The sequence below is a fragment of the Hirundo rustica genome, chromosome 2, assembly GCF_015227805.2.
Source record: "Hirundo rustica isolate bHirRus1 chromosome 2, bHirRus1.pri.v3, whole genome shotgun sequence".
Lineage (NCBI taxonomy): Eukaryota > Metazoa > Chordata > Aves > Passeriformes > Hirundinidae > Hirundo > Hirundo rustica.
In genome coordinates, this window is record NC_053451.1 from 23,131,980 (window position 1) to 23,148,290 (window position 16,311).

The 16,311-nt window shown below is 46.8% G+C and overlaps 1 protein-coding gene across 1 annotated transcript; it reads left to right on the plus strand.

The window, feature by feature from the left end:
- Positions 1 to 2,472: 2,472 nt before the first annotated feature.
- Positions 2,473 to 16,311, plus strand: ILDR1 (immunoglobulin like domain containing receptor 1). Its single transcript, XM_040056283.2, has 8 exons — positions 2,473 to 2,527; positions 5,444 to 5,614; positions 7,581 to 7,730; positions 8,356 to 8,475; positions 8,619 to 8,765; positions 13,041 to 13,172; positions 14,184 to 14,989; positions 16,116 to 16,311. Exons 1-8 carry the CDS (start codon positions 2,473 to 2,475, stop codon positions 16,155 to 16,157), a joined length of 1,623 nt encoding a protein of 540 aa, XP_039912217.1. The 3' UTR covers positions 16,158 to 16,311.

The following is a 16,311-nucleotide window of genomic DNA, read 5'->3' on the forward strand; positions in this document are numbered from 1 at the left end:
AGAAAAAAAAAAAAAAAAAAAAAAAAAAAAAAAAAAAAAAAAAAGAGAGAGACCCTTTGTCTTTCTTTAAGAGACTGTGTTATTCCTTAAGTTGTTTTCATTCCACATGAAGGAACTCAGTTTGTCCCAGGACTTCCAACTCCTCTTAGGACTGCACTGTGACACTGTGAGCCTTCCAGGCTGCACTCTCTGCTCTTTCTGACCTGGGGGTAGCACTGGTCTAAAACACAGCTGCAGCTTTTGGGTATCGTGAGGGGTGTCTGCCACGAGGAACTCCATCTTCTAGGGTAAGGCATCTTCTTCAAGTCTGCCTCTGCTTTGGATGTGTCAGGTTTCTTCCCATCTGCCAAGTCCTGCTTCTTTAACTCACAATTACGGTCTCTTCAGCTCTTTTTTCTGAACCTTTAATTTCTTTTTGAAAAACAGCAGGCCATCAAACATCTCTCTCAGCACTCCTTTTTGCCTTCAGACCACATCAGAGTACATCAGCAATTTACTGGGGGGCTGATGAGTGCAAAATGGACAAACAAGAGAGTCTTGCAAATCTTACTTTCATTAAAAAAAATTGAAGCCTAATAGTGTTTATATGCAGAAAGAAAAATATCCAAGCATCAATCAGGCATAGAAACCTGTGCTGTCTGTATATCATTATCCATCAGCACATGAAAATTAGTAATAAAAGTCAGTTTCAGCAATCAACCCAAGATCCCAAGGAAAAAATAAAGTACTAGAGAATATGGCTGCTCTTACAACAGCTAGAAGACTTGAGAGCAGCAAGAATAACAGAAGATATCAATCCTCACAGTGGTTAAGTATATAAATTATTTATTAGTCAGAGACCAAGACAACAAGGATAAAGCTACAAAGGAGGATCTAGACACATTATCACAGCCCCATTGTTTCTCTTCTCCCTCATCAGTGAGAAAAGATGTGGACGAGAGCCTCCCTATTGTTCTCCTCACTATGTTGCACACATGTTAAGTATTCTCCTATTTCATTAAGAGAAATAAATCTAACTCTAATTTACAATCTTACACCTAAAGTAGCCCTCTGTATCCCCTAGGATATGATCCACGTATCCTAGCTCCGCCACATGCAAGCAAAAGTTTCAACTCTATTAAAGCCTGCCCTGTGAATAAAGGTTACCAGGTTTTTACTAAGCAGAAATAAGAGCAGGTGACATCACCAGTTACTTATTAACTTACGGCATAAAGAAAAATCATAAAAAATGAGAATGAGAGGACTACCACAAATGCAACGGGCAATAAAATTAACCGCCTCACACACGGCAAAGAAAACCCAACAAGTCCCAACATCTCAGATGAAGTACGGGACGGTGTATCCCTGCTGCGGGACCTTCATTCCTGCTTAGCGGGGATAGCAGAGGGCTGGTAGGGGAGGGAGCCTCAGCGGGGCCACGGGGACGGTGCGGGCACAGAGGGGCCCCGAGGGGCAGAGAGGCCGAGGGGGCGTGAGGAGCGGGGCTACCGGGAACAACCCACAGCACCCGCGGCCCGCCGGGGGCGGCTGTGCCCAGACCGGCCGGGACCTCCCCTCAGCGCCGGGTACCTGGGCCCGGAGCGGCCGCGGCCTCCCCTCAGCGCCGGGTACCTGGGCCCGCTCCGCCGCCGCGCTCCCGTCTCCGGGCAACCGCAGCGGCGGCGCAGCGCCCCGGGAGCGGAGCCAGCGGGCGGGTCGGCGGCGCTACCGGGCCAATTGCAGGGGCTGCTGGTTTTATTTTACTTTGGGTCTTTCGGGTTTTTTTTCTTTAAAGTAACCTCTGCTTTGGCCACGGTTGCGGTCCTTTCGGAACTCGGCGGGAAAGTTAGATTAGAGACAGGTCTAGAGGAGACAGTATTGGTCTGCGCCAGAGGAGATTTGGGTTGGACATTAGGAGGAATTTCTTCACAGAAGGGATGATTAGGTATTGGAATGGGCTGCCCAGGGAGGTGTTGGGGTCACCGTCCCCGGAGGTGTTTAAGGAAAGACTGGACGAGGCACTCAGTGCCCTGGTGTGGTGTTCGGTCACAGGCTGGACTGGATCTCGGAGGTCTCTTCCAGCCCATCCGATTGTGTGAATCCCTGAATTCCCCAGACGTTCTTCCCGCCCGCGTGCGCTCCCGTTCGCCCCTCGCTTGGGGCGCGCTGCCCCGCGCGGCGCAGCTCGGGTACTTCCCATACACCTGTGTGCTCAGGACAGAGATAGAGACAGATAGATATTAACTTTTATATTGATACAATAAATGCATGGTTTGGAATATATATTTTTCATTTTACATATATAGATATATTAAAAGCAGTTCTTGAAGCTGCCGGCTGGTCTTTTGTCTGGCGTTCCGGAGGAAGGTGCAGGTACAGAGGGAGGGGACTGCAGCCGGCGGCAGCGCCCGGCCCAGGGACAGGTGCCACGGAAGGGGAGGGACAGTGGGCGCGACGTCCCCGGGCGGAGGAGGAGGAGGAGGAGAGCGCGCCATGGCCCCGCACGGGCGCTGCCGGTGGGCGCTGCTGCTGGCCTGGCTGCCGGCCGGTGAGTGCGGCCCGGGGCTCACGGCCCCCTCCGGGCCCCCGGCCCGTCCTGCCCCGGGACACCTCCGCGGCGCAGGGGCCGGGACTCGGGAGGCGCCCTCGAGTTTCGCCCTCGGTTAAGGTGGCGCGGGGTCGGGGAGCGGCGGCGGCCCCGCGGTGAGGGGAAGGGGCGGCCCGCTCCGGGCGGGCGCTGTTCCCCCCCCCCCGGTGCCCTTTCCCGCCCGCGGGGCTCTCCGGAGCTCGGCACGAAGCCGTGCGGAGACGAGTTTCGCTCCCCAAAGGTGCGGCTGACCTCTCTGCTAGGAGGAAGTGGCCTCCTGCTTCCTGGCAGCCTCCCGGTATCGGTAGCGTGCGGCCAGCTCGGCTGGGACCCGGGCGCTGGGCGCGGACACGGGGGAATCCCGTTTGGCCTCTCGCAAGCGCCCACTCGATTTTTTGCTGCCGGCTCAGCAGCCTCAGCCTCTTGGGGATTTCTGGGGTCGCTGCAGGGCTGCTGCACCTGCTGGGCACCTTCTCGTGTGGGGAGCAGGAGCTCACCTCCCTGCCCACGGGCGGCCTTCGGCCAGCAGATTTCTCTCTGCCAAGCTTTGCGGGTCGCCTCTCAGTTTCTAACCTTCTCTTGGAAATAAAGTGATCCTTTCGCTTATTGGATGCCTGGGTCTTGGCTGATGATCTGGCTTTAAGTACTGAAGTTCGGTTTTTCACGGAGAACCGGTGAAGGAAGCAAGAAAGTATGGAGGGTATGCTTGTTTATTGTCTTGCTTGACAGCTGTGTTCCTGGGAGATGCTCTAGCCAAAACTTGGTTACAGTGGCTCCAGAGGTTTGTGTCTTCACTGCAAAGCCATAGATGTAGCCAGAACTTACTAAATTGGTGGTGTCCATGTTTGTTCTTTCCAACCAGGATAAGAAAGATAGCGTCCTGCAGTGGAGTAATGCAGTCCCTGTTAAGGAACCAGCCTTAATTTCACAACTTTTCCGTTTTCTTGGAGGAGGGTAATGAGAAACATTGGATGTGCGGCAACATCTGATTGTTCACTAGGGAGCATCAGCACGTTTTCTAATTCTTTAGAAAATAAGGAACTTACACTTCAACTCTGGCTGCTTTGCAGAACAGAAGAAATGAGAAAGCATCCCTTCCATAAAGAGATGTGGGTTTTGTTAGTAAAAAGCACACAGTAATTTTGAATGTTTTATTCTTACCAGAGAGATGCTGTTACAGGAAATCCATGGAAAATATCGTGTTCCCATGAGCCTTGACAAGTCAGAATTCATATGGAGTTTCATTTAATTGATAAAGATTTTGCCAGTCTTGAGAGTTTGAATTGGTTCCTTGTGATTTTCTGCATTAAAAGCCCAGAGTCAGCTATTTCACAATGAAAGCTGAAACAAGATGTGTTGAACTACAGTGCTTTTAAATAAGAGCAACTGTAACTACCTGTCAGCGGTCTGGACCTTGCTGTGCTACAGCCTTGTAAAAACTTGTTTTATCTGAAGGTTTGCACAGCTGCTGTTTTTTCTGTGTTTAAGTGTGTGTGTGTATATCTTATTTTTCGGAAAAGCCTTGGATTCAGGGGTTTCCTTGTGTTTGTATGGTATTCTTAAGGCAAATGAGTTTACTCTGCCTGTGCTTTCAGTTGGCTGACAAGGAGACCCATTTCAAACCAGAAACTGAGCAAGCACTGCATTGACAATACCCTACTGCAGAATGACTTGTTGAGGCAGTATGCACTTCTGCAGCATCTTTTCCACACTGTGGAAACTGTGTGAGCTCGTATTTGCGTGGAGTGTAGTGTGGAGGTGGCAGCCTAAGAGGACACTGAATGATGCTTGACAAAGAATGATGTTTGCAGTTGTGGTCCAGATGTTACTACATAGTAGTAGCAACTTGTTCTCTTGCTCTCTTCCTGAGAACATGGGCTAAAGGGGAAATCAGTGATAAAGATGGAGTGCTGGTTCATGGAGATCTGTACTGTTGTTGGTTCATGGAGATCTCTACTTCAAGTACCCCACTTTCCTTCCTGCCTTTCCTGCTGTCACGCTCCACAGCTAAGCAGTAACTAGTACAACACTGGAATCCCTGTCTGGTTCTCTGGCATGTGTTCCAAACAGGGCATCCCACACTTGCCCTGCACTGTTTGTATTCCCTTATCAAAGGCAACTGGTGATAACTTTACTATTGTTAATGACAAGCACAACTTACTGTACTATCAAAGTTTAAATAAGATAGAGATGTTTCTGGAATATAGCTGAACTACAGCTGTATGTATAGCTTATGAGCAACTTTGTAAAACCTTCCTGAATGTGTGCAGCTCCTTGGATGGAAAGTGCTAAGGAGGTTCTTAGGATGAATATATCACAAATACATAATGATAGTTTAATTTAAAAAGAAGAAGTGGGGTAATTGATGTGCACTGTTCTGAAGTGATGATAAACAATTAACTACAGTGCTACAGCCTGAAAGTTGTATTAATCCTGGTCGCCACTAAATAACATTCTGATGAGTGTCTCAGCAAGACCTTGATAAAAATCTTTTGGTGTTTATATAAACTTTTGGTGCTGCAGAACTTTTCTGAATAGGATTAAAAGCCAAGGAAGTCCCATCTTATATGCTTCTGGGACAGTTTTCCCTATGTAGAAGGAGAGCAGAGAGTGATGTGCTGCATAATGCCTCCTCATGCTCTGGAGAAAATAATTCAGTCCATAAGGTGGGCCAATGAAGCTTTCTTCTGCCAGGGAAAGATGGGGCTCATGTCCTAAGCAGGGTTTGATGACTTTACCAGAGGGGCTGGGAGGTGTGTAGGTGCAGTCCTGGATGGGGACAAAGGGGATGTACTTGGCTCATTGTTCTGGTGCGGCTGGTGTGGGGGAGGCCTGAGGAGCCTGCGGGCTGATGGCCTCCTGTGTTCTTGTTGGCAGGCTGCCTCTCGCTCCTGGTGACAGTGCAGGATGTCGAGCGTTACACCACCCTGTTTGCCACTGTCACCCTCAAGTGTGACTACAGCACCTCGGCACAGCTGCAAGACGTGGTGGTGACCTGGCGCTTCAAATCCTTCTGCAAGGACCCCATCTTTGACTACTACTCAGCCTGTAAGTGTCAGGCTTGTCTTCCAAGGAATCCCCCTTCAAGTGGGAAGAGATGGGAAGGTAGACTCACTGGGATAGTAAAAGCTTTTGACCACTTCCTATGCAAAAAGCAGGTGGTGGCATTTCCCTGCACTCCAAGGAAATGCAGGTCTTGTCTGTGATTTCCTTTGAAATGTCAAGGCCTTATGAGATCTTAGAAATCCTGTCCAAAGCAGCTCTTTTGTCCTCCTTGTCATCAACTCAGAATACAGGGCAGTTCAGCTGTGGTTAACACAAATCAATCTTGGCAGCCCCATCTTATGCTTCAACATGTTTGAAAGCAGGGGCCCTGCAACAAGTGGGCTTTAGAATTCCAGGGGGGACCTGTGGTTGGAGCTGGATACCTGTGACCAGATGTTACTTATTTTAGGAAATAGAAGAAACACATTCATTTTGAAGGGCATGAAGACTTCTAAGTAGTGGTGGGAGCACTTCATGTGCAGATATTCTGGTGTGGGCAATCTTAATTCAGGGGTGTTTAATATGGTACACAAACTGCATCCCAGGATAGCCACTTGGTCCAAAAAGGTGAGGATCCCTCTATGTTTAATCTTGGTGTGGCCTCACCTGGAGTATTGTATGTGGTTCTGGGTCCCAAGATTTAAGGATATTAAGGTACTTGAATGCATCCAGAGGAGGGCAACAAAGCTGATAAAAGGCTTGGAAGACACATTGTGTGAGGAGCAGCTAAGAATTTTGGGTTTGTCTTGTTCACGAAAAAGGAGACTGAGGGGTGACCTCATTGCTCTCTACAGCTTCTTGAGAAGGGGAAGTGAGGAGGGAGGTCCTGATTTCCTCTCCCTGGTATCCAGTGATAGGAGGTGTGGGAATGGTTCAATACTACATCAGTAGTATACTACTTTTCATTTTAGTCAGTCCTGAAGTGATCAGACACTTCAGACCCTAGATAACCTTTGTACATCCCTGCCAACTGAACTATTCTGTTCTGTTCTATTTTTTGTAAAGCCTGCAGAATGTTTAGGTAGCCAGCCGCAGCATAACTGTACACTTAGAACTGAGCTCACAGTGGGTGCTTGGTGCCCAAACTCTCTTTTATGCAGCCTGGATGGATTGGTTAGGCATGTTACCAAGTGCTCTACAGCCTAGTCCCCAAGCAGGTGGGTCCCTGGCTCAGCTGATCCCAGCAGAATGTGAGTGCTTTTACCCCAGGCCCAAGCTAATAGTCCCCAAAAGGGACTTCATGCTCCATTTTAGGTATAGCAGTGCAGAAGCTTTTGACAAGTTTTGTCCTCGTGACTCTTCACTGTGAGCTCCTTACAGAAAATGCTGACTGAATCAGCTGTTTCCCCAAATCTCAGCTCCTAAATACTTGGAAATTCAATGTTTATGATGTGAGTCTGTCAGAAGAGCATTGCGCAGAAATTGCCTCTAGTCCTCCATTAATTCTCTTGCGTGTCTTTACATTTAATCCTTAGCTGGAATCAGGTGATGGATTATTTTCTGTCTTTGTGAGCTCCACAACATATAATGGGATACAGGAGGGAAAGGGATACAATCCATAGAGCAGTTCACGTATGTCTGCAGATTTTGCTAGGTAGATAAACACCCTTTTGTTTTAGTTGTAGTTCTCCTGGGTGTTTTATGACTTTTTTCCTTTCAGCTTCATACTGGGAGCTGCTTTCCAGCCTGCCACCATTAGATCCTTTCTACTGTTGTTCTTTCAGTTGTGAGTACAGGAGGCATCTCCTCTGCAGCTCCCACATTCTCAAAATCTCTGCCATTCCTGTGGCTCTACCTCTGTTTGTTTTTGAGTACTCCAAAGCAACTTACTGCTTTGAAGCCATGGTTTGTATTGCTAAACCAAAGCAATTGCACGCAATGTACTAAAGAATTTCTCTACTGCTGACAAGAGTATAGAAGCTGGTCTTTTGAAATAACTGTTGACATCTCTGATGATGTGTGTTTGTAGCATACCAGGCTGGTTTAGCCCTTGGCCAGGACCCCTCTGACGACTGCAATGACAGCCAGCGGAAGGTGCGCATTGTCATCCAGAAATACGGGCAGAAGGACCCTGTGCTGGGCATCGACTACCAGCAGCGAAAGATCACCATTCAGAACCGTGAGTGACCTCCCAGGCAGGCAGGGAACTCGGGAACGATCCAGTATCTGAGTCTGCTGAGTGAAGCATAAACGTGGCTAATGTCATCTGTAGCTTATATTCTGCACATGGTAATGGGGTAAGAGCAGTGAAGGGCCCTGTCCCCAGCTGGGCTGAGGGTGCTGGAGGCACTACAACCTAAGGCTGAGCTGAGAATGCTGAAGAGCACAACAGCTGAGGAGCTCAGAGGCTAGAAAACAGTTCATTCTTCCAAGTACTGCATAATTGTCTAGGTGTGTTACATGCTCCCTGCTGTCCATGGAGCAATAGATATTGCTCCTGCCAGAAGAGCTGTTAGGATTGCTGACCTAAGAGGGACAGTCATCTGTGTTCCAAAGCCAGTAGGGTAGGCTTCCAGCAGCACAGAAAACAGAATGGCAGTGAATGCTGTTTGTAGGAGTTCTCAGTTGTAGGAGTTCTCAGTGGGCACAAATGAGATTATTTGAAGGTGATGGGTATGCTTGGGAAGAGGGGAGATGCAGCTCTCCGTGTCTCCTGCAGGCAGAGGGCTCTTTTCAGGTGGAGCCTGAAAGTAGTGTCTGTCAGTCACAAATAGCCCACTGACCTCTCAGTCCCTGTCCCACAGGAGCAGACCTCGTCATCAGTGAGGTCATGTGGTGGGACCATGGCATGTACTACTGCACTGTGGAAGCACCAGGAGATACCTCAGGTGATGCGGACAAAGAAGTTAAACTGATTGTTCTCCGTAAGTGCTTGTGCTTTGTTGCCGAGATATCTCCTGTTCTCCTCCACCCCAAGACATCTCCATCAGTGGAGAGGTGCTCAGTAAGCTGCCATGGCCAGATACATCAGGATCAATCCTTTTTCTCTCTCCTTTTTTCCCCTCAGACTGGCTCACAGTACTCCTTATTATTCTCGGTGGCCTCCTCCTCCTTCTGCTGATTGGCATATGCTGGTGCCAGTGCTGCCCCCAGTATTGCTGCTGCCACATCCAGTGTGGCTGCTGTCCAACACGGTGCTGCTGCAATCAGAAAGGTGAGATTCAAGCAACTGTGCATCTATTTATGGCTTCTGTCAAGACAAAAACTTAGCTGGGAGCTTGCTGAGCTCCACTTTCTCCCTTTTGATTAGCGTCCATATAAATTGAGACATTTCTTTGCTCCAAGACCAGCTAGTCTGAAATTAGAGGAGGGGATCTCAGATACATGGAATCTGTCTTGCTCCTCTGTGTCCAACTGTCAGAAGTTTCTCCTCGCTCACACCTTGTTACCAGCTCCTCTCACACCATCCAGGGTGAACAATCAGTTCCCTTGTCTAGGTAGCTCAGGACTTTTCTTTCCTGTCTTCTTGTTCATATGCCTGTGCCCGTGAGAAAGGCAAGCAAATGCCTTGATACTAGTTTCCAAACTATCCTTACTTTCAAGTATGTTGCTCTGAGAAGAATTACATAAAAATTGGAAATTTTTTATCTGCATGTTTTCTTCAGAGCTGTTCCTTCTAGTAGAAAAAGGTTTGGTTTTCTTTGAGGAAGGAAGTGAGATGAAAGTGGAGAAAGATGGTCTCTCTTGCTGGTCAGCCTTGCAAGTGCATTCTGAAGTTTTGAAGGTCAAAAGAAACTTTGTTGTGTTTGCTTTTATCAATTATAAAGTTTCTGCAGCTAGACCCTATTCTTTTAATAAGGCTACTGTTTGAACTTTTTAGGCTGTTAAGTTCATATAACCTCTGCATTCCTGTAACTGAAATTTGGTTAGCAACAAGTACACTAGTCCCCCTGAAGCTTACACAGCCTGGCGGTAAAAAAAATACAGCAAAAAAGTTTATTTATCATTGAAATCACCAGTTTTTTCCCCAGATGCTACAAGAAGAAGATTTATGAACAGGGAACTCTGTTTCAGGTTTACCTTTACCTTCAAAACAGCTATTTAGTATAGCTTGGGTGTTAGTAAGCTGTGAGAGTTTCAGATTTAAGCTTAATTTGCTTAGCTCTTGCAAAAAATGCACAGAACATCCTTTTTATTGCTAAAACCAAAACTAAACATTGGAGGCTTTACAGGTTGTCATGTAAAATGTGTGGTGTTGAGGAGGCTATGGAAATCTGGCAGAAAAATCAGTTTCTGTGAAGGGGGACAGAGGTGATGGAGATGAAAGACTCACACCTCCAGAATTCCTAGTTCTCAGCAAAAAAAGAGATTCAGAGTTTGTGTGAGCTCCTTTCTGTTTTTCTATGCTGCACATTACATGTCACTCCAGACTGCTGCTGTTATTTCCTGCCTCCTGTTAAAGAGGAGGAATTCTTGCAGGGTTCTCTAAACCTCTCCATGTTCATGAGAGAAGGTACAGACACGTCCAGTCTCCTTGACTGGATTCTGTGTCTGTAATTTCCACCAAGCTGCCTGCCCTCTTTATGGATTGCTTTGCAATGGGTCCAGGTACCTGCTAATACACCTTTACTTCATCCTGCCTCTGACTTACTTGTTTTGCACTCCGAGAAATTAACTGGAGGCCTCAAAAAACACAAGGTAGATTCTTATCTGTTCTTCAGGGGACATCTTAAAAACAGGGAGCTGAGGAATACCATTCCACAGAGCTGAGGAGAAGGCAGAAATCCTCACCTGTGTAGGAGCGCAGGGTGAGTGTGGGTGCTTCCTTCCCCGTCGTTGGCCACTAGAGGACAGCGTGGATCTGCTGAACAGTCACAGATGGCAGGGAGGCAGGATAATCCTGGGTGCTGTGAATCAAGCCGTTAAAGAGCATGGGTTTGAACCAAGCAATAAAAGGAGTGCATTGTTTCAGTAATTCAGGATTGATGTACAGAAATATTAGACATGCCCCAGGAGCAAACCAATTACATTCCCCGTGGAAAGCTCTGAGAAAAACCCATCAGGGTAAATATACGTATGACCTCCTTCTGTTCCTATTTGTTTCTTTTCTGCTGTGGACTTCTTCCAGTAATGAATCAGGGAAAAACAGGATATACTTGCACCTGGGTCTCACTAAGTTGCAAAATATTTTATTTTTATAATTAGCCCAGCAGCTGTTAAAGTCTGTCAAAGGTGAAGAACAGATTTTTCCAATAGAGAGTAAGTGGAGGGAGCACACAACTTTCTGGCAAAGCAGGGTAGGAGTTTTGGAATTAGGGTGAATCTGACCTTCCTCAGATAAGTATGTTCACTTTAAAAAGAAAAACTTCTGTTTTGCAGAATTAGAGTGTATATTAGATTCAAATTGAAAGGCAGAGTATCTGGGGAAGGAAGAAGGGCTGATGGTAATGAAGGAAGACCAGGGCTAATTCTGAATTTGTTCAGCTGTAGGAAGAGATCAGAATATGACAGGGACAGGATGGCTTTGATCCTAGTGACAACCTTCCTAGCTTAAGAGGGAGAACACAAAGCAGGTATGCCCACAGGTGCTGAACCTCCTACTCCTCAGGCAAAGACAAGGTCAAAACCCCAGGACATGCACTCAGCAGGCTCTAGGACATTCTCAAAGTAATAACTGGAGGAATGGGAGAGGGAGAGATAAGGCCTTCATCTTATATTTATCTCTTTTGTTTGTATTCTTTCTCTCATTCTCTAAATTTGAAACGTAAACTGGAAAGATATCCCTTGGGACAAAAAAAAAAAAAAAAAAAAAAAAAAGGGAAAATCAAGTTTAACACAAAGTTCTTGGAGGCTGCTACCTCAGACCACACAGATTTGAGGATACCACATGTTTCCAGCTTTGTAGTTCCCTCTGGCTGAAGCCAGACTGGGGAGGGGGAGGGAGTTTGCAGTGGGGAATTAAGTGGAGCTGCTTGAACTGTGGAGAAAAGGAAGGATGTGTTGAGAGGCACGGTCAGTCCCTCCTTTGCTGCAAGTGGTGCTCTGCATAAATCCAGTGAAACAGCTGAAGGAGGACATGTTTGATAACTGGAATGCTACCTGAAGTGGAGAGCTGAGTCCCAAAGAGTGTGCAGTCTAAATGCTGCCTACAGCAGTGAACCCAGGGGACAGAATTAATTGGAGCTTAGCTGTAGCCTGGTTTCTTAAAGAAGCAAATCTTATGCAGTCAACTTGTCTGTCTATCCCTTGTCTCTTCCCCTCCAATAGCTTTTAATTTCATCAGCTAGCTTCAGCCAGATTGATCAGAGGGGTAAAAGTCTCAAAGGCAATTATGTTCTTATCTGTTTCTTGAACTATAATGTTTTGTTCATTTGCCTGACCAGGCAAAAGTAAAAGTCTGTTACTTCTGAAACTCCAGAAAGCCAGGGAAAAAAAAAAAAATTAAAGGTGCTGTTTCTGAAAAGCTTCAGCCAGTAATAATAGACAAACCAGGCTTTGTAAGGTCAGGGACTTGCAGAATTTACTTGCTTGTAAACTTAAGTTTTGATTGTTTGTGGTAGAAGAAATAAGTTTCTGTAAGATGTTTTTAGGTATTCCTCCAAAAGAAGAAGCAATGAGCTACTGTTTGAAGGCAAGTGAGCTTGTCTGTGTTGAGGAGGTGAGATAGAAACGCTGAAAAAAGGGAAGTCAGATTGGAGTCAGACCCCATGAATAGGGTTGTGGAGTTAGCAGTGGTGAAAGCCCTGTAAAATAGAGAAATTTCCACTGTTTGCTCCTTTGGCACACTGGACATTGCTGTTGAGAAGAGGAAATTTAGTTTGTTCACCACTTTGACCACACTGTCTTATGGGATTTAATTTTAGCAGTCATTCTGAGGTAAATTACGGAGTGACAAGAGCGGTCAAAAGACTAGAAAGGGAAAAGCTGGACAGTGCACCTCTGAGTGCTCTCTTTGTGAAACAGAGAGAAAATGATGGAGCGTAGAGTGGAAAGTATGATCCGGACAGAACCCTCATAATGGTGGCAAGGAAAGGTCTCATTTAGTGGAAAATCAAAGCCAGAAGGGGAAAGGACCAGTGATGAGCTGAAAGAATTTTGAGAGAGAGAGAGAACTGTTGCATGTCTTGATGTATGAGGCATTATTTCCCACTTTTCTGCAGCTCTTCTCATAGTTACAGGGCAAGTAGAAGTCTTAACTTAGTTATGTGCTGCATACTTAATCATAGTGTTATTTGTCCCCAGTTGCTGGGACTGGAATCAGAATGTTAGGCAGTAAAGCTTTTCTTCTGTTTTAGATACTCTTTTGAAGACCTACAACTTTGCATTGGAATTTCCTACGCTCTGTTTTATCTTTGTCATAGGGTGGAGGGAGATTTTAATTTTGTGAACTTCCTGTATCCAAAGGCTACAGGCTGTGAAGCAAAATGGTATGTGATGTGCAAGCTGTGCCCTCTGGACAGGTGCTGTGAGCCTTCTTTTTCTTTTCCAGTACTGGAACGACACGAGTTCATGAAGCGGGCTCAGGCACTTGCACCTTGGTTGTCACCCAACATGTTCTACGGAGCTGGCGACAGGAACTCAAAACTTTCCTCTTACCAGCTGAACCCTCTGCTGCAACGAGGTGAGGCTATGGGCATCATTTCAGAGGGAAATCAGGATGAGAATCAGGTAACTTCTTTGGGAAGTTCAGCTTTGAGGCTTTAGCCTGTCGACCAGAAAAGAGAGAAAGGTGTTCCTAGCATGGCTACATGTCCTAGAATGACAGCTCTGCCACATCTGCTGCACATCATAAACTCATCTGGGTGTATAAAAACAGCCTGTTACCCAAAGTGCCTTGCTGGGCTCAGTGCTGGGTGAAGCAGTTTAACACTAACTAAGGTGTATCTGTGCTACACCCCAGCAACTGCAGGGTAAATATACCCAGCTTATCTTGCTTTGTGTGGCAGAGGAGGGTACTGTCTCTTTGTTCTGCTGTGCTGGTCACGGTCAACTCCTTACAGCCAAAACTGACATGACAAGTGAGGTGCAATTTGTTTGAGTTCTTATCAAATGTCTAGTCTTCAAATGATTAAGGGCAAACTGCCTTCTGTGCAACAGATCTAGCCTGTGTGCATCAAAAGTGAAGGACTCTTTAATGAACTAGAAAGAATTTTCTCCTCCATTTTTTGCTTATATCTGTACGTACATGTGTGTGTATGTGTGCATATGTATAAAAATTTTCTTTTTTTATTTTCATTTTCTTTTGCAGTACTTCTTCCGGTTCAAAGAAATGTGAAAGGAAACACTATGGTGTTTCTCTGATTATTTGTAAATAAAATACGGTATCAGTGCTGTAGGAAAAAAAATATTCCTCTAAATACACAGACTCCAATATTTCCAAGTATGCTGGACTTCTTACCTCTGTACTGCCTAAAACATGTTAGATCATGCTGCTGCTTATTAGTTACTACTCCTTGCACCATACCTCATTTGGTCTGGATGTCCTGGTTGTGGTGCCTGAGACTTGTGCAGCTCTTGCAGTGAGGTGCAGCAGGAGAAGAGAAGCAACTCAGCCAGAGTCATGAGTGCAGAAGGGCCTTCTCTTCAGTGTTTCCTATTGACTTGCTGTGTTCTCCTGTGCTTTTATCCTCAGATGTATCTCTGCAGAACAGTCTTCCACTGGTGCAGCCGCAGGCCCAGCTTTCCCATAACAACGGTGTTTTGGACTATCTGGAGTCTGAAATCCAAAACCTGAACACGTCCCAGCTGCGGCCGCCCTCCCACCAGCGGCAGGCCGTGCAGCCCAGCTTGCTGTCCTCGCTGGGCTCCAACATCGTGCCACCTCCTCTTGCCGACCACGTCTCCTCCATCCATGGGAGCAGCAACTCCTCACGGCCACAAAGAGCTGCCCACACCCCCAGGCCCTGGGACTCTGCAGCAGAGGACAGAAGGGAAAACCGGAGGTGGCCCTTGCCTTCCAGTGGGGATTCTCATTCCAGCTACAGTCAGGAGCCCTGGGACAGGCAGCAAGAGGACCATCCTCAGAGGCAGAGGACAGGCGGCTACAATGGCAGGCCCCAGCACTCCAGACGGGATGTGTCACCCCCACGCCAAGCTGAGAGGGGCAAGAGCAGCAGCAGCTTCTATCCAGAGGAGACGAAGGAGCGCTCCAGCCACCATCGTGGTGGGAGGCAGGAGCTGGGGGGGAGGCGAGAATACGAGCACCATGCTGGGAGGAGCAATTACTCTGGCCAGAGGCGGCACAGCTACTCCCCCCCCTCTTCTCGCAGGGGCTCGTGGAGCTCCTCAGAAGAGCAAGTCCGTGTCCCGGTGTCAAACCGCAGGCGGAGGAACCGCAGGTCCCGGGAGTGGCCAGAAGACAAACCCCCCAGTTATCGCTCCTTAGAAATCATCCCAGCTCAGGACAAGAAGCACAAAGGCAGCGCAGGGAAACGCTCCGTGAGTTAGCTGCCTTTGTTCTTTCCCATCTAAGGGAAATGGGAGGGAGAGGGAATGTTTCTACTTTTTGTAGCCTGCCGTCTTTCAAAGAGAGGCCAAGGAGCAAGGAGTGCTCTGCACAGCATGGTTATGAAGAGGCTGCTGGGTAACTGCCTTTTGACAGGCATTGCCTGGATGTAGTGTGTTCAGGGGCAAAGTAAAACATCAAATCACTGGAAGTGTTCAGTGCCAAGTTGGATGGGGCCCTGGGCAGCCTGGTGTGGTGGAAGGTGTCCCTGCCCAGGGTAGGGGAATTGGAATCAGGTGATCTTTAAGGTCCCTTCCAGCACAAACCATGCTATGATTCTGTGATTCTGAAATAAAGTGACTCTGCAGGGTGACAAGTTATATTCCTGCCCCCATCCAGAGGCTTTTGGGATCCTGTGTACATATTGGTGTTGAAATAGCTGTTCTGGTACTGACTGAGGAGAAAGCACTTCCAGACTAGGCAGCAGCATCCATCCCTCTGTAACCATCTCTGGTGTTGGTTTACTTCTGATTTCTTTTAAAATGTGCATGATATTTTTAAGATGGCACATATGGGAAAACATCCAGGTAAGATGGCTAAAGCTACATGAAATAGGCTTGAAGGTCATGGGTGGCATGGATGAAAAATGTGTGGTTCTGCAGGCTAGGTGGAAGAGGATGACTCCCTTGTTGGCGCTCCTGAGGACTGAATGTACATTATGTGGGTGGTGAACAGCTACTGTTCACAGCTCTTCTTGTCATTTTGCATTGGGATTAGACTTCAGGAAGCAACCTAGATGTGAAAAGCTTCATATCCAATTGCTAATCTCCAAATTAGTGTATTCCCCCTGAAAAAAAATGAAGATTCTTTAAAATCAAAAAATGTTAAGTGTCCATTATCACACATACACAGAATTTTACCAGGTGGGAGTATTTTGAGGGGCTGTATGTTGCACATTACCATTTTCCCTTCTGTGTTGTGGAAGGAAGTGCAATTCTAGTTCCAGCTGGAAAGTGTATATGTATGAATGGTTTTTATTGTGGTGCTCGGAGCAGGTAGGAAGACATAGGATTTTCATTCATCATTCCTTGTTCCTGAATATTTTATTTTCTCTTGCAGGACAGAGGAAGTTCCCACAGTGGAAGAAGCATAGTCATTTAATGTCAGTACTGGAAGAACCAAAATTCCCAGTGGACTCTTCCTAGTTTTTTCTACTGTTTAGGTTGGGATGGCTGCTTTTGATTGAACAGACAAACAGCAATAAAACCGATGAAGCAGCTTCCCCTTAGACTTACAGCTCTGAAGAACATATGTC